We start from the raw sequence: 16,089 nt of genomic DNA, 5'->3' as shown, positions 1-16,089 counted from the left end.
CCCGCGGGCTCAGGCAATCCACTCAACTCAGCCTCCCAAGGCGCGGGATTACAGGCTGAGCCACTGAGCCCGGCTTCCTTCCACCTTCTCAAAGGGCTTCTGGTGTGGCTAAGAGATGTCTCACACATTTGTCCCTCGTTTATTGAGCACCTACTGTGTGCCAGGTGCAGTTCTGGGCACTGGGCTTGGTGGCGGCCATTATTCATAGCCCAGGGCCCACCTGCTGTGGAGGCGTCTTACTGGTAGCAGGACCCTCCCGCCTTGGGGCTCTTGGTAACTAACAGAAGGTGTAATTCCTCCGCCTGGCAGGAAAATTTGGAACTTTTACAGTCCTTAAAAGTACTGTGTAGTCCTGGCTCGGTGGCTCAGCCTGCAATCCCAGCACTTTGGGAGGCCAAGGTGAGTGGATTGCCGTGGGTTCGAGACCAGCCTGGGCAAGTTGGTGAGACCTCATCTCTACAATAAAATAAAAAATAGCCAGGCGTGATAGTGCACGCCTGTAGTTCTGGCTCCTTGGAAGGCTGAGGCGGAAGGATCGCTGGAGCCCAGAAGGTCGAGGCTATGGTGGCCGTGAGCGTGCCACTGCACTCCAGCCTGGGCAAAGGAGTGAGACTCCAAATGAAAAAAAGAGTACTGTGTTAGAGGCAGGCACAGTGGCCCCTTGAGCCTGTCCCAAATGTGAATTTGTGAATTTTAGTTTTCACTTATATATGTATCTATTTTTGAGTAGGGGGTCTCACTCTGTCACCCAGACTGGAGTGCAGTGGCATGATCATGGCTCACCACCTCCTGCCTCAGCCTCCTGAATACAGGCATCAGGCTCATTGTTTTGATTTTTGGTGGAGATGAGGTCTTGCTGTGTTGCCCAGGCTGATCTCGAACTCCTGGACTCCAGCCATCCTTCCCGCCTCAGCCTCCCGATGTGCTGAGATGACAGGTGTGAATCGCTGTGCCCAGTTGCATTTTTTTTTTTGAGTTGAAGTCTCACTCTGTCGTCCAGACTGGAGTGCAGTGGCCGCTCCCGGCCACCGCAGCCTCGACCTGCTGGGCTCCGGCGATCCTTCCGCCTCAGCCTTCCAAGTAGCCGGAATTACAGTCACGTGCTACCATGCCCGGCTGATTTTTGATTTATTGTAGAGAGGCAGGTCTCGAACCCGCGGACTCAGGCAATCCACTCACCTCAGCCTCCCAAAGGCGTGGGATTACAGGCTGAGCCACCGAGCCCGGCTCCAGTTGCATTTTTTATTAAGGCTTAGATAGGTCCAAGATCCTCCTGTGACAATGCAGTGTCCCCCAGGGTCCCCGTCGGACACCCAGCACAATCCCACAGTCCTGTAGCTCTCCTATTCCCAGGAAGGCCCCTCCACCTTTCTTCTAAGGGAGCACCGGGCCTCTTGCTCTCTGCTGTGCCTCCCACCCCACAATTCACACAGCCACACAACTGGTTCAGGGAGCTGGGACCCTTCCCGTGTCCAGCACCAGCAGGTACGAATGGCAGATGCCCAGAGCCTGCACATCAACTAGGGAGAGGTGACCCGCCTTGGAAGACAGGGGCGGTTCTGACCAGGTGGTTCCGATTAACAGATCAGGAGGACCCCAGAAATGACCTCATCCTGGACCCTTCCCAGGGGGAGGTGGGGCTGTGGAGTGGTTAGGGCTTAGACGCCGGGGCAAGATGGCTAGCTCCAGACCCCGCAGCCCTGCCGCCCACCTGCTGTGTGACCTGGAGTGCAGTTTCAGCCTCTCAGGGCCGCACCTCCCCCTTGTGTGCAGGTGGGTTAATGAGAGCCCCTACCCCTGAGATGGTAGTGAGGATGAAAGGCAGCAGCCGCTATGGCTGAACTGCACCTGCGGGCTTCGGGGTGGAGCCCAGAACACACCCCCAGTTCCACTGGAGCCTCTGAAGAGAAGGAATTCTCTCTGGAAGAAGCTCCCAGAAAGGCAGAGCCTGGGGCGGGCGCCTGGGGTGCCCAACTGGTGAGGGCCAAACCCCCGGATGAGGGCTCTTTCTCCATCACCCCCGACACGGGGCCTCCAACCCAGAACCCTGACCTCAGTGTTCTGTTCTGCAGTTGAAGGCCCATTCGGCCTCCTGACCGCCCCCTCCCTTCCTCGGCCTCCTTGGCCGTCAAGTGTCCGGGAGGGGCCTCGGGGTGATTTATCTGCCGTGAAGGGCCGAGCAGCAGCCATCTGGCCTGGGAGGCAGCGCCAGATTTTTCATTCCTTCTCCATCAGTGACAAAGAGATGAGTCCCGACACACCACGGACTCCCTGCCTCCCCCACAGCCCCGCTAACATCTGGAAGCCATTGCCTGCGCCAGATAAACACCGAGCTTGCTAAGTGAAGGCCCTCTGTTCTGAGGGCTCTCCAGATTCCACTCCGGAGCCCTGGGGGTGTCATGGGGTCTATAAGGCCTCGCCCCGGGGCCTGGCGCTACCGAGGGTCTGGCCTGGCTGTGGGCGAGAGGCTTGACCTCCAACACCCGAGGGGGGATATGCTACAGGACAGGCTGCCCTGTGGCCCCCTGGATTTCCGTCCCATGTCCCAGCCCTCTCCGTGGTTCAGTAGCCTGAACGGCGAGGCATCATCCCTCTGTCAGAACATGCTAGAAGGAGCCTGTGATGGCAGTTGCAACACAGTAGCGGGTGTGACTTGTCTGGGTAATTGTCGACTGGTGCCACCACCGTTGCCCGGGAGCTTGCTTAGTGACGATTCCCTCCTGACCCGTGACAAGGCCCGGCCCTGGGGGGAAGCAGACAGTGGTCACAGAGCTGCTGCTTTCCGTTGGGGGAGTTGCCATTCGTACCCTGCCAGCTCGTGTCCTCCCCTCCAGCTGGGATGCCTTGACTGGCGTTCCCTCCAGTCCACCCCTGCGCGGTCGAAGAACCTTGTCCCCATTCCTCAGCCAAGACAGGTGGGACTTTTTCAAGAGACGCATTGCTTAGAAAGCTAGGCAAAGCAGAAGAAGGAATTAGCTCCAAGTATTAAAACAGATGAGTTTTCAGAACACAGAATTCTTATCCCGTGATTGCTGAAATTTAGCTGTAAATTTCCAGGCACATATGCTCTAGCTCAGTGTGAACAAAACATATTCATTTTCTAATTCTTCTAATTCCTTTCTTTTCCCCTTCCCTTCCATGGAAGATCACATGGTAGGCAGAGCTGAAGGACTATGATTTAGGGCAAGGAGAGCCACTCGGTAGCACGCAAGACACCATTTTCTAAACCTGTACCCGGGGCAGACATTGCTAATCAATCACATAACTTTTTCTAGTTGAGACTGGATGGGGCTTTGCATTTTTCCTTCAAATGGCATTCTAGGCCAGGTGGTGGCTCATGTCTGTAATCCTAGCACTTTGGGAGGCCGAGGCAGGAGGATTGCTTGAGCCCAGGATTGCTAACCTAGGCAACATAGCAAGACCTCATCTCTACAAAAAAAATAGAAAAATTTGCCAAGCATGGGGGTGCATGCCTATAGTCCCAGCTACTTGGGAGGCTGAGGTTCTGGAAGGATCACCTGAGTCCAGGAGGTCGAGGCTGAGGTGAGCCATGATTATGTCACTGCACTCCAGCCTGGGGGACAGAGTAAAATCCTGACTCAAAACAGACAAACCCTAGCACTCTAGGAAGCCATTTGCAGTTGATTGGCGTTGGCAAGCAACAGTATACCACTCTATTGGCTCAGGTATGTATTAAAGTCATGACATGCTTGTTATTTTTAAATTACTTTTACTTTAAAAAATGATTATTGGGTGCAGTGTTGCACATTCAGCTACTTAGGAGGCTGGGTGGGAGGATTAAGTGTTTGAGCCCAGCCAGAACAAAATAGTGAGACCTCCATCTCAGATATGGATGAGCAAAATGATTATGAAAAATTTCAAAGATATAGAAAAGTAAAAAGAACACACCGACCAACAAGATTCAGCCACTGCAAACATTTTTGCTCTACTTGCTTGATCTATCTCTCATACTTTTTGCTGAATTGTGTACCTTACCCATAAATAATTCAGCACGGATAAAAAAAAAAAGATAATCTTCAACATGACCCACAATATCATCTAATAAAATTAATATTGGTTTCCTAGTATCAGCTAATACCCTCTCCATATTCAAATTTTTTGATTGTCTTCCAAATGTCTTCTATAGCAGTTTTTGGCAAATCAGGATTTAATCAAGTGTTGTGCACCTCCTTTGTTTGTTATGTCTGTTCAGTCCTCTTAAATCTGGAATGATCAATTCTTTTTTTTCCTTTTGAGTTGGAGTCTCACTCTGTTGCCCAGGCTGGAGTGCAGTGGCATGGTCACAACTACCGCAGCCTTGATCTACTGGGCTCAGGTGATCCTTTTGCCTCAGCCTCCCAAGTAGCTGGAACCACAGGCACAAGCCACCACGCCCGACTAACTTTTCCCTTTATTGAAGAGATGAGGTCTTGCCAAGTTGCCCAGGCTGGTCATTAACTCCTGGGCTCAGGGAATCCTCCTGCCTCAGCCTCCCAAAGTGTCGGGATGACAGGCGTGAGCCACTGCGCCTGGCCTTTTTTTTTTTTATGACACTAAGTTGTCCAAGGGGCATGGATTTGTACCAGGTGCCATGTTCTGGAATCTTCTGGTTGTTTCCTGACCGTTTTTTAAAACGACACTAAGTTGTCGAAGGGGCATGGATTTGTACCAGGTGTCATGTTCTGGAATCTTCCGGTTGTTTCCTCATGGGGTCATTAACTTGTTTTTTTATACCCTAAATTCCACCTAAACTGGGTTAGTCTAAAGGCAAACATGTCTGGCAGGAATATCTCACGGTGTTGATGAGTGCACGTTCTCTCATGTCAGGAGACAAGTCATGTCTTACTCTTATTGGTGGTAAGTTTGATGTGTAGATTGTGGAGGCGACAGCCAGCTCTCTGGGTCGTAAGGCCACGTTTCTCCCTTTATGACTCAAGGGGGCTGTGGGGGAACGTTCTGGCTCTATTCGAACACCCCGTTCCCATCAATCTTTCATCAAATGGCTTCAGCATCCACAGAGGATGCTGGCCCGAAACGATGATTTCATTAGGGGGTTGCAAAATGCCGTTTTCCTAATGACATCATTCCTCCCACATTTACGAGCAGGCGTTCTTCCAGGAAGGGGAACTTTCGCCCATCAGAAAGGATAATTTGGCCTCTCTGAAGTCCAATTCCTGTTGAAAAGGTGCAGAATCATACTTGGTTCTCTTTCATTGAGAAGTCGCCTGTCACCATCAGTGGTAGCAGATGAGGTTTTATTGTTTTGAATTCTGCTTTCTCTTTTTTGAGCACCACAATGTCCACAGAGATGATATACTTCAGTGTGTTTCAACTGATTGGTTGTCATTCTTTTGGGCGCCCAAGTTGTCCCAAATTGAGCTGGTAGGAGCTCTTTCTAGCTGGTTCCTGCGTCCTTTTGACACATCCCATTCGTCTACGAGGATTTTGCTTTATGGAATAACCAGCCATCCAAGACTTACCTTGTAAATTGCCTGCCCTGAACCTGGAATTAGTCTTTCTCCACGGAACCCCAGTGGGCCAGGCGCAGTGGCTCACACCTGCAGTACCAGCACTTTAGGAGGCCGAGGCAGAAAAATCGCTTGAACCCAGGAATTTGAATCCTGCCTGGGTAGCACAGCAAGACCTTTTCTTTACAAAAAAGATTAAAAAAAAAAAACAAAGTAGCCGAGCATGGTGGCATGAGCCCGTTGTCCTGGCTACTCAGGAGGCTGAGATGAGAGGATTGCCTGGGTCCACAAGGTTGAGGCCGTGGTGAGCTGTGATTGTGCCACTGCACTCCAGCCTGGGTGACAGAGTGAGACTCCGACTCCAAAAAGGGGGGGGGCGGGGTAGCATGGTATTCTAGGCAGAAGGCCTTACCTTTTATCTGACTCCCAGTGGAACTTGTCCAGAACGTGTATAATTTAGAAGGAATCTGCAGTCATAGAAACCAAGGACCTAAGATTTCTCAAGATTGCAAAACTCGATCCACAAATGCCTCGCGTCCACGGGTCAGGAGGAGACCTGTATTTTTGCTGCAGTTCCTCTTGGACCCGCTTTGAGAGCACTGGAACCCTGGTGGGAGCTCCTTGGAGGTCCCCGGGGGCCACCAGGGGTGACTTGGACATGGGGGAGATGCTAGGTCTCCAGGGTCCACCCGTGTATAAGAGGCACCAAGAGGGTTTCCTGGAGGAAGCAGCAGGTGCTGGAGAAGCTAGCCAGCTGGAGATGGAAGAGGTGGGGAAGACTGTTCCCAGCAGAGGGATATACTGTTGCTTCTCCCCCCTGAGCTGAGTCCCCTGGATGCCCTGATTCAGGTGACACAGCTTGGAGCACGTAGAAGACAGGAGGGTGACAGCATGTGAATGGGGCTTGGTGTGGGACAGTGGGGAGTGGGGTGGCCTTGGATGACCTGTAGCTCATATGCTGCCTAAAACCCACAGGGAGGGGACCAGATTCCTCACACCAGCTGGCAGGGACCAGGGACCTGCCTCAGGTGGGCTGGACGCAAGCAAGACATTGCACTTCCCCCAGGTGCTGAAGTGGGTGGAGTCAGCCATCCAGGCCTCCAAGGTGCACCTGCTGTCCACGGACCATGAGGAGGAGGGCGAGCACACGTGGAGACTGCCCTTTGACCCCAGCCTGAAGGAGGTCACCATCTCGCTGAGCGGGCCAGGGCCCGAGATCGAAGTCCGAGACCCGCTGGGTACGTGCCACCCGGGGGCTGGTCTTCTCTCGGTGCGCTGCAGGCTCTTGAGCCAGGCGGGGCCCCTGCGCCCCCAGGAGAGGGTTGGGGACTGAGTGGTCCTTGGGGCTTCCACAGGGCGGATCCTGCAGAAGGACGAGGGCCTCAACGTGCTCCTCAGCATCCCTGATTCGGCCAAGATCGTGGCCTTCAAGCCTGAGCATCCTGGGCTGTGGTCCATCAAGGTAGGGGCCCTGGACTGCAGGGGTGGGGGAAACGAGCTTCACCGGGCTGGAGCCCTCTCCTTCCCGCGTGCCCTGGGGAGCCTGTGACCCCGGGAGCCTGAGGGCTAGAGCGTGGGCGGTGATGTGAGCATGTCGATAGAAGTGAGGGGTAAAGGCTGGGCGCGGTGCCTCACACCTGTAATCCCAGCACTTTGGGAAGCTGAGGTGGGAGGATCGTTTGAGCCCAGAAGTTCCAGACCAGCCCGAGCAACATAGTGAGACCTCGTCGGTATGAAAAATCATTCAGCCATCATGGTGCATGTCTGTGGTCTCAGCTCCTCAGGAGGTTGAGGCGGGAAGGAGGATTGTCTGAGAGAGAGAGAGAGAGAGAGAGAGAGAGAGAGAGAGAGAGAGAGAGAGAGAGAGAGAGAGAGAGAGAGAGAGAGAGAGAGAGAGAGAGAAAAGGAAGAAAGAAAAGAGAAAGAAAGAAGGGTGACTTTGGAGGTCAGCTCAGCAGGGCAGGGTTGGCAGGGCGGGTGAGGCCTGCTGTGATCCACAAGGTGCTGGGAGAGCCAGGGACTGTGTGGGCGGGCTCGGCCCCTGACAGAGCTCTGGGATGGGCCGCTGAGGTCCTGGTCCTGCTGACTGACAGACCTTTAGTGAACACCCTTTGGGCGCCAGTCACTGAGCTGGGTGCTACAGGGGAAGTGGCAGCACCCATCCACCGCCTTGCCAACTCGGAGCATCTTTAATTTTTTTTTTTGAGTCAGAGTCTCACTGTGCTGCCCAGGCTGGAGTGTAGTGGCACAATCACGGCAGCCTTGGCCTCAGGCGATCCTTGCACCTCAGCCTCCAGAGTAGCTGGGACTACAGGTGGGCGTCATCATGCCAGGCTAATTTTTAAATTTTTTTTAGAGATGAGGGCTTGCTCTGTTGCCCAGGCTGGTCTCGAACTCCTGGGCTCAAACGATCCTCCTCCCTTGACCTCCTTAAGTATAGGTATGAGCCACGGTGCCCAGGCCACCAGCTCTAAGACACTTTGAGCCAAGAGCTGTCGTGCCGCTGAGGAAGGCAAGGCTGAGAGTTAGACGTGCAGGGGACCGACGGGCCCTGCAGGAGCTGGGGAGGGCAGAGAGGCAGAGCAGCCTCAAGGGGCCCGCTCAGGCCGAGGTTGTAAGCTGCGGTGCCTGCTCCTTTCTTTGGAGAGCCATGCTTCATTTGTGCGGGGCCCCCCGGAGCAGGTAGGTTGCCTCCGTGTCTGTCTGCAAAGGCAAGAGAATGCTAGCTGCTGGCGCAGGCTGGGTTGGTCAGTGCCTCCTGCCCAGGAGCTGGGATGCTGGGGTCTGACACCCAGTGATGTGGGGCCTAGGTCTATAGCAGCGGCCGCCACTCGGTGAGGATCACGGGCATCAGCAACATCGACTTCCAAGCCGGCTTCTCCACACAGCCCTTGCTGGACCTCAACCACACCCTTGAGTGGCCCTTGCAAGGTACGGTGCTCCTGACCCCAAGGATGGAACTGGGCTGCTTTGAGGAGTCAGGACCGGGCTTTGGGAAGCGGGGGAGGTGTGGGGGGGTGGGCATGGCTGTGTGGCCATGGAAGGGGTCCTGCAGAGACTCAGGGAGGTCGCGCTCCCGGCACCCTTGCCACCAGCCCCAATCCAGATGCCATTGTGACATTTACCTTCAGAACATCCCCCCTGCCCCCAAAGGCCCCTAGGACCCTTGTGGTGTCCCCTTAATTACTGAGGTCACACCTTCTTTCTTTTTATCAAAACTTATCAGGCCAAGGCTGGGTGCGGTGACTCACGCCTGTAATCCCAGCACTTTGGGAGGCAGAGGCAGGAGGATCACTTGAGCCCAAGAGTTTGAGATTAGCCCAGGCAACACAGTGAGATCTTGTCTACAAAAAATAAAAAAAAGTTAGCTGGGCGTGGTGGCACACATCTGTAGTCCCAGCTACTTGGGAGTCTGAGGCAGAAGGATCAACTGAGCCCACAAGGTCGAGGCAGCAGTGAACCGTGATTGTGCTACTGCACTCCAGTCTGAGCAACAGAGCGAGGCTTTGTCTCTTAAAAAACAAACTAACAGCAACAACAACAAATATACCTGCCTTCACTCTTAGAATAAGTCTTAGGGCAAAAAATGAAAAATAAATAAACAAATTAAATTAAATTAAAAAAAATACCTGCTCGCTATGGTCATTCACCAGGATTCTTTAAGGAGAGAAAAAGCAGAAAGCCTCACTTGTATTTCAAAAGGGGCACCTAGGGCTGGCATGGTGACTCATGCCTGTAATCCCAACACTTTGGGAGGCCAAGACAAGAGGATTGCTTGAGTCCAGGAGTTCAGGACTAGACCAGTTTGGGCAACATAGCGAGACCTCATCTCTAAAAAGAGAAAAGAAAAAGGAAAAGGAAAATAAGCTGGGCTCAGTGGCTCAGCCTGTAATCCCGTGCCTTGGGAGGCTGAGGTGAGTGGATTGCCTGAGCCCACGGGTTCGAGACCCGCCTGGGCAGCGAGACCTCATCTCTACAATAAATCAAAAAATCAGCCGGGCATGGTAGCACAAAAAAAAAAAAGAAAAGAAAAATTAGCCAGGCGTGGTGGTGCATGCCTGTAGTCCCAGCTACTCAGGAGGCTGAGGCGGGAGGCTCACCTGAGCCTCGGATCGTGCCAATACACTCCAGCTTGGGTAACAGAGTAAGGCCTCAACTACAACAAAACAAAACAAAGCAAAAACAACAACAACCAACAAACAAAAACACCTTCTTTGTCCCAAGTCACCCTCCTTCTGTTTCCCATGACTGTCAGGCTAGTGCAATGAAAGAACAGGCACTAGTGAGTTGGTGACCTACTGAAAAGGAGAACCATGCCTTACTCCAACGGAATGAATCCTGGGGGACATCTGGGCACCTCAAGACGGATGTGGGTTGGAGTAGCCTGAGGGCACATTGAAGTGGGGAGCACAGGGTCAGTGGACTGGAAGCCACTCACTGGGGCGTGAGGATGCCAGTGTGCCCCGTATGGCTGCCTGAGCTTCTTGCCAGAAAGTACCATCTGTGGCCAGATCAGAGGTCCCAATTTATACTTTGGAAAATATGATTCCTTCAGCTGGCTGTGGTGGCTCACACCTGTAATCCTAGCACTTTGGGAGGCCAAGGTGGGAGGATTGCTTGAAGCTAGGCGTTTGGAGCCAGCCTGGATAACATGGCAAGACCTTCATCTCTACAAAAAAAGCAAAAACAAAACAAAACAAAAAAAACTTAGCTAGGTGTGATGGCATGAGCCTGTAGTTCCAGCTACTCAGGAGGCTGAGGTGGGAGGATCACTTGAGCCCAGAAGTTTGAGGCTGCAGTGAGCTATGATTGAGCCACTGCATTCCAGTCTGGGTGACAGAGTGAGACCGTCTCTAAAAAAATAAACAAACAATAAAATGGTGAAACCCAGGTCCAGTTCTGCCTCCCCTGGGCTAGTGTGAAGAGTGCCACATTTCCATCAAGATAGAAAAGAAAAAGCAAAGATGAACCGAGCATCAGAAGAGACTGGGCGGGGGTCGGAGTCCCCTGAGTGTGGCATCTGCCTTAGCTGAGGCCGTCCCTGAAACCTGTCTGATGATGGCTGACACCAGAGTTCACGGGTTGGGGTGAGGCGGGGGAGGACACACGCCCCCCTCGGTTCTACCCATAGAGGCCAACTCTGCAGAGATGAAGGAACGCAGTGCCGGAGCCCTGGTGGGATGACCGTGGCTTTTCAGCACCACGGACAGTAGCAAGGCCCCTCCCTCCCCAGCCCACCCCCAGCAGCCCCGCGCAGGGATAGGTGGAGAAGGAGGGAGCTGGGGGGGAGGGCCGAGTGGGCAGGGCTCGGGGTGTGGTCCCAGGGCCTGCTTGAGGACGATCTCAGCCAATGCTGATACCAGCGCCTCGGCCCTCGCCTCCCTCTGCAGGGGTCCCCATCGCCCTGGTGATCAACTCCACGGGCCTGCAGGCCCCTGGCCGCCTCGACTCGGTGGAGCTTGCCCACAGCTCAGGGCGGCCCCTCCTGACCCTGCCCACCAGTCCGCTCTCCAACGGCTCCACCCATCAGCTGTGGAGCGGGCCGGCCTTCCACGCCCCCCAGGAGCGCTTCTACCTCAAGGTGAAGGGCAAGGACCATGAGGGAAACCCCCTCCTCCGTGTCTCAGGAGTGTCCTATAGTGGTGTGGCTCCAGGTGAGTGGGTGTCTCTTTTGTCCCTTAGCTTCTTGGCTCACTCAGAGCCCCTCCGGAGCCTTCTCTGATTAGATTAGATAGAAAGTGATTGCTCACTAAGCTTCTGGGGACGGTTACTCCCTGTAAGGCATTCTGCTAAATACTGAGATGCTTCAGATGTGGCCTTCAACTCAAGTATTTGGAATAAAGTCATCCATTCATCCACCTATCCACCTCCACCTATCCATCCATCCATCCGTCCATCTGTCCATACATCCATCCATCCATCCCCACTCATCCATCCATCCATCTACCCGTCCGTCCGTCCATCCACTCATCCATCCATCCATCTGTCTGTCCACCATTCATTTTGAGTATCTACCATGTATCGGTCACGGTCTGGGCACTGTAGACACAGTCGTGGGCAGGGCAGACACGAACATTTGCTACCCCAGAATCGTAATCATCCTAGCCTCCACTCTGCATGTTCTCCATGGGCCAGTGGGCCAGGCTCTTGCCGTGTACTAGCTCCCTGATGGTTACAACAGTTCTGACATAAGTCCCCATTTTGTAGATGGGTAAACTGATCTCACCCACCTCGCAGGGCTGCTCTGAGGGTTCCATAGGCTAGTGCACACAACCAGGCAGCCCTGGGTGCTCAGAGGTCACTCTCAGGACATGGGAAGTGTGAACCAGGGCCCAGACATGTGGCAGCTGCTGTTAACTAATGATAGCACTGTAGGAACAAGTCATTTTGTCATCCCGTCTTGGGTCATGCTGTGTTGGTTCCCAGATGTGTGGCTTTGTGCTGGCTTCCCGTGTGTCCCCGAGGTCTCGCCATCTGGACTGGAAGCTCCCAGAGGGCAGGGTGGGGTCTCTGGCCTCCTAGATGAGCCTCTGGTCCTGGCAGAGAGCATCTAGGCTCACTGGCCACCCTGCCTCCCCACTGAGCCCCACTGCCTTCCTCCCGGTCACTGTCCCCCCATCCCTGGTGCTCAGAGAGTAGATGTCATGGGCGTCCTAGCACTTCTTTGTGGGGGAATCTCAGTAAAAGGCTCCTCTACCCACCCGCTTCAAATAGGGTGCAGGGGGTGGGCAGCTCCCAAGGCTGGCCATGGCACCCACGGTGGGGCGGAGGACTTGACCTTGAGAGCCTGGGTGGGGCAGGGGCTGGGTGGGGCGGGGTGGAGGAGCCAGGGACCTCTTCTCTCCAGCCTCCTGGCCTCCACTCCCCGGCTGTGGTCCCCGGGCCTCTCTTCCCTTAGCCTTATGGCTTTGAGGAGGAACTTTCAGGAAGGAATTCCAGCGGGGAAATAACAGCCGCTGCTTTCCTGTTCTTTCAGGTGGACCCAGGAGTCTGGAGCTTTGCTCTGGCTTGTGGTCACCACCTCAGCTCTAGATTCCGGCGGTGGGGGTTGGGGAGGAGGCATGAGGTCCGGGTCTTTCTTCCTCCCCCGCCTTCCAGGTCTGGGAGGCTGGGTTTGTGGTGGAGCAGGTGGCTCTGGGTCTGGAGAGGTGAGGCTGGGCCTGGGGTCCCTGGGCCCCATTGGCTCCTGACAGAGGCGCCCAGGGCCTGTGGTGAGTGGTGGCCGCCCTGCACAGCTGAGGACGTGGCTGGATGGCCCGACACCCCTCTCGCCCGGGACTCGACGTGGCAGGCCGCCCGGAGCATGATGTCCCCCGCACGGCCCCCCCCCCCGCCATGCTCTGAGGAGGTCTGGCGTGTCGTCTCACGCCCGCGCCTCCCAGCCGGGCTCTTCTCCACTCTGGTGGGGACAGAGGAGAGACTTGAGTGCACGCCGAGATCACGGGCTCCAACGGCCGCGGCAGACCCGCGGGGGCGTTTCTCAGACTTCTTCACTGAAGCGACTCCAGTAGCCAAGGAAAGAGAATGTGTCCCCCAAGACCAGGGGCAGGCCGGGGCGGGCCAGGGCAGCAGTTGGTGTCGGACAGGGGCCCATGGGGCTCATCGCAAGCTGGGAGAGCTCACTGAAGTCTGTTGTCTTATCTGAAAAATGCGTGTGAACTTCACATTCACAGCCATGCTCCCATTGTGCCTATTTTTAAATGCAAAGGCTTCTTTCCCACACATGAGTGCAAGACTGACCCTCCAGGCAGAGAGGCGACTGCACAAACCCTCCCACACCCTCCCACACCCTGGGGAGTCCGATCCTTGTCTGGGGAGCATTCCATCGGGTTTCAGAACCAGTCTCTCACGAGGGCGCTGCAGCCCGTGCCTGCCAGTCTTGATGGAAGGTCCTGTCATAAACCACGTGTGTTATGCCTCATACTGTCCAGGCATTGCCTCTCAGCAGCTCCTCCAGACAAGGCAATAATGACAACACTGTGATCACACCCATTCTGCAGAGGTGGAAACAAAGGCTTAGAGAGGCGACCGCCCAGTGCTGGGGCCAGGGACTGAATCTCCGTCCTTTTGCTCCTGGTTCATGCCCGTGGGTCTCTGCGTTGCCAGGTGTGGCGAGGGTGGGCTGCGGGGGCGGCAGGAGGAATTCTGAATCCGGTCCTCACCCGCAGGAGCCCCCCTGGTCAGCATGCCCCCCCGCATCCATGGCTACCGGCATCAGCCCCTGCTGGTCTCCTGTTCTGTGCACAGCCCCCTCCCCTTCCGGCTGCAGCTGCGGAGAGACGGAGCCAGGCTGGGCGAGGAGCGACACCTACAGTGAGTGACCGCGGCCACTGGCTGTCCCCTGCCGCCGGGCTTCTGGGTGCCGATCCCTCCTAGCTACCTGAAAGGCTGAGGCGGGCAGATCACCTGAGCCCAAGGAGGTCCAGGCTGCATTGAGCCGTGACGGTGCCACTGTACTCCAGTCTGGGCAACAGAGTGAGACCCCAACTCAGAAAAAAAAAAAAAAGAAAGATTAGTCTCGGGGGAGTGGGTGGCAGCAGAGAGACCTTGTTCTCGGCTACTGTCCTCCCGGGCAGCCCAGGACCTCAGTGCAGCCAGGGATGCAGGCGGAGCCGGTCCCCAAGACTGCCACGAGGCTCCTGGAAAACCCAGCCCATGCAGGGCCCAGCTCCACGAGGGGCCGGGCAGAAAGGACTCTCTTGAGGCCCTGGCCCTCCAGATGGGAGCCCAGGACACAGAGAGGGGAAGGGCCTTGCTTCACATCACACAGCAGATTGTGGGATTTACACGTCCCGGCCATACACCTCTTCCTATTGGGTCTCACAGGGGATTCCAGGTCCCCTCCTCCAGGCAGGATTCAGGAGGTAGAGGGCCCTGGGGGCCAGACGAGGCTGGGGGCCTCACTGGAGTCAGCGTAACTCTGTCTCCTGCTATTCTCTATTCGCAGGGAGTCAGGGAACAGCAGCTGGGAAATCCCCCGGGCCTCGAAGGCCGAGGAAGGCACCTATGAGTGCACAGCGGTCAGCAGGGCTGGGACAGGACGCGCCAAGACCCAGCTCGTCGTCACAGGTCTGGCCCTCCGCCCCCCCGTGTGCCCCTCCCGTCCTCTTCCCAGATTCTTCCCTACGGACGTCCTCCCAGCAAGACCCCATTCGTGGGCGGTGCACCAGCCTGCCAGCTGCTGGGGACTGTCTGTCACCCCGAGTCTGACTGCTCTGGCTGCCACCTGCCTGCTGCCCCCCTTCATGCAGGAGGGTCCCGCGGGCCTCTGCGGAGGAAGCTTGAGGACCCCAGCTTGGGTCACACTGCCCTGCCCAGCCTGAATCTCGCTCTGGACACCGTGGGGCTTGGCCGGGACTCCAGGCCCTTTCGGAGGCCGCTGTTCATCTGGTGGTCCTGATCCCTTCCTGTCTCAGGGTCCCTGACAGAAGGGAACCCTTGAGCTGGGGACGGTTGGAAACGCCACAGAGCGTCTCGAAGTGAAATTGGCCTTAATTTTAAAGTTACAAGCCCAGGCTGTCTCGTAGAGAAGAAAAGAAACTATGAGCATTAGAAGATTAGCCACTCCAGGCTGGGCACGGTGGTTCATACCAGTCATCCCAGCACTTTGGGAGGCCGAGGCAGGAGGATCGCTTGAGCCCAGGAGTTTGAGAACAGCCTGGGCAACACAGCGAGACCTTGTGGCTATAAAAAATGAGCCAGGTGTGGTGGTACCCGCCTGGAGTCCCAGCTGCTAGGGAGGCTGAGGAGGGAGGATTGCCTGAGCCCATGAGGTTGAGACTGCAGTGAGCTATGATTGCACCACTGCACTCCAGCCTAGACAACAGAGTGAGACCCCAATTCAAAAACAAAAAACAAAAAAGAAGAAAAGAGAGGGAAGGAAGGAAAGAAAGAAGGATTAGCTCCTCCATATTTGATGACAAAAACACCTCATGTGCTCCTTGGAGGAAGACTAGTGAAATATAAACAGGCAAAGAGATCAACTCGCCTGGCCGTCCTCCTCCCCGGGACTCACCTCCTTCCTGGCCTTTCCCTGCTTGGTGACTCTGATCTGGCTTTCTTGGCGCCTGCCTCCTCGGGGCATCCTTGGCCGCTGTGACCAGCTGTGCGGTTGGCCCAGGAGTGGTTTTGAGCTCATTACTCTCTTCCTGGTGTTGGTGAAGTTGTAGGCTTTGCTCCCCCGGGGAGATCGTTGGCTCAAAGGGTGTGCAGGGCCTGGTATACACTGAGGTGGGCTGTGCTTGGGAGAGCACCCCAGGGTGGGCCACGGCCCTGTTTTCTCCAGGGAAAGAGGATTCTGTAGCCTCCTAGCTGAGGTCTAGTGGTTTTCACGGTTGGAAAGTCCATCCCAATATCTGACTTAAATATCAATGGCCCATTTCATTGTTTGGTCTTTTTCCCATGCCATGGAGCCCCTCCGTTGCCCCCCACCCTCTGATCAGATGGAGGGTGGGCACCTCCACCCTCGCTTGGTGGAAGTTGGGCAGCCCTGACTAGAGGGGGCAGAGGAGACAGGTGATGCCAGGCGGTGAGCGGATACTGGCACCTGCGCTTCCGGCCGACATGTCCTGAGCAGGTGGCACAGGTGCCCGGGGTGAGGCTGGGGGGGGTACCACGGCCT

At 55.5% G+C, this 16,089-nt stretch overlaps 1 protein-coding gene across 1 annotated transcript in view; it reads left to right on the top strand.

Annotated features, from left to right (window-relative positions):
* HMCN2 (hemicentin 2) overlaps positions 1-16,089 on the top strand; it is a 141,516-nt gene that overhangs the window by 6,175 nt on the left and 119,252 nt on the right. The window contains exons 4-9 of the mRNA XM_021713744.1: positions 6,535-6,706; positions 6,824-6,930; positions 8,279-8,399; positions 10,859-11,122; positions 13,637-13,781; positions 14,416-14,557. Of these exons, the coding sequence (XP_021569419.1) occupies positions 6,535-6,706; positions 6,824-6,930; positions 8,279-8,399; positions 10,859-11,122; positions 13,637-13,781; positions 14,416-14,557 (951 nt within the window). The remainder of the gene's footprint in view (positions 1-6,534; positions 6,707-6,823; positions 6,931-8,278; positions 8,400-10,858; positions 11,123-13,636; positions 13,782-14,415; positions 14,558-16,089) is intronic.

This window comes from Carlito syrichta, unplaced genomic scaffold, assembly GCF_000164805.1.
Source record: "Carlito syrichta isolate Samal-C Ts95f unplaced genomic scaffold, Tarsius_syrichta-2.0.1 Scaffold304709, whole genome shotgun sequence".
In the NCBI taxonomy this organism is placed as follows: domain Eukaryota; kingdom Metazoa; phylum Chordata; class Mammalia; order Primates; family Tarsiidae; genus Carlito; species Carlito syrichta.
This window is presented reverse-complemented; position numbering and strand designations above follow the sequence as displayed.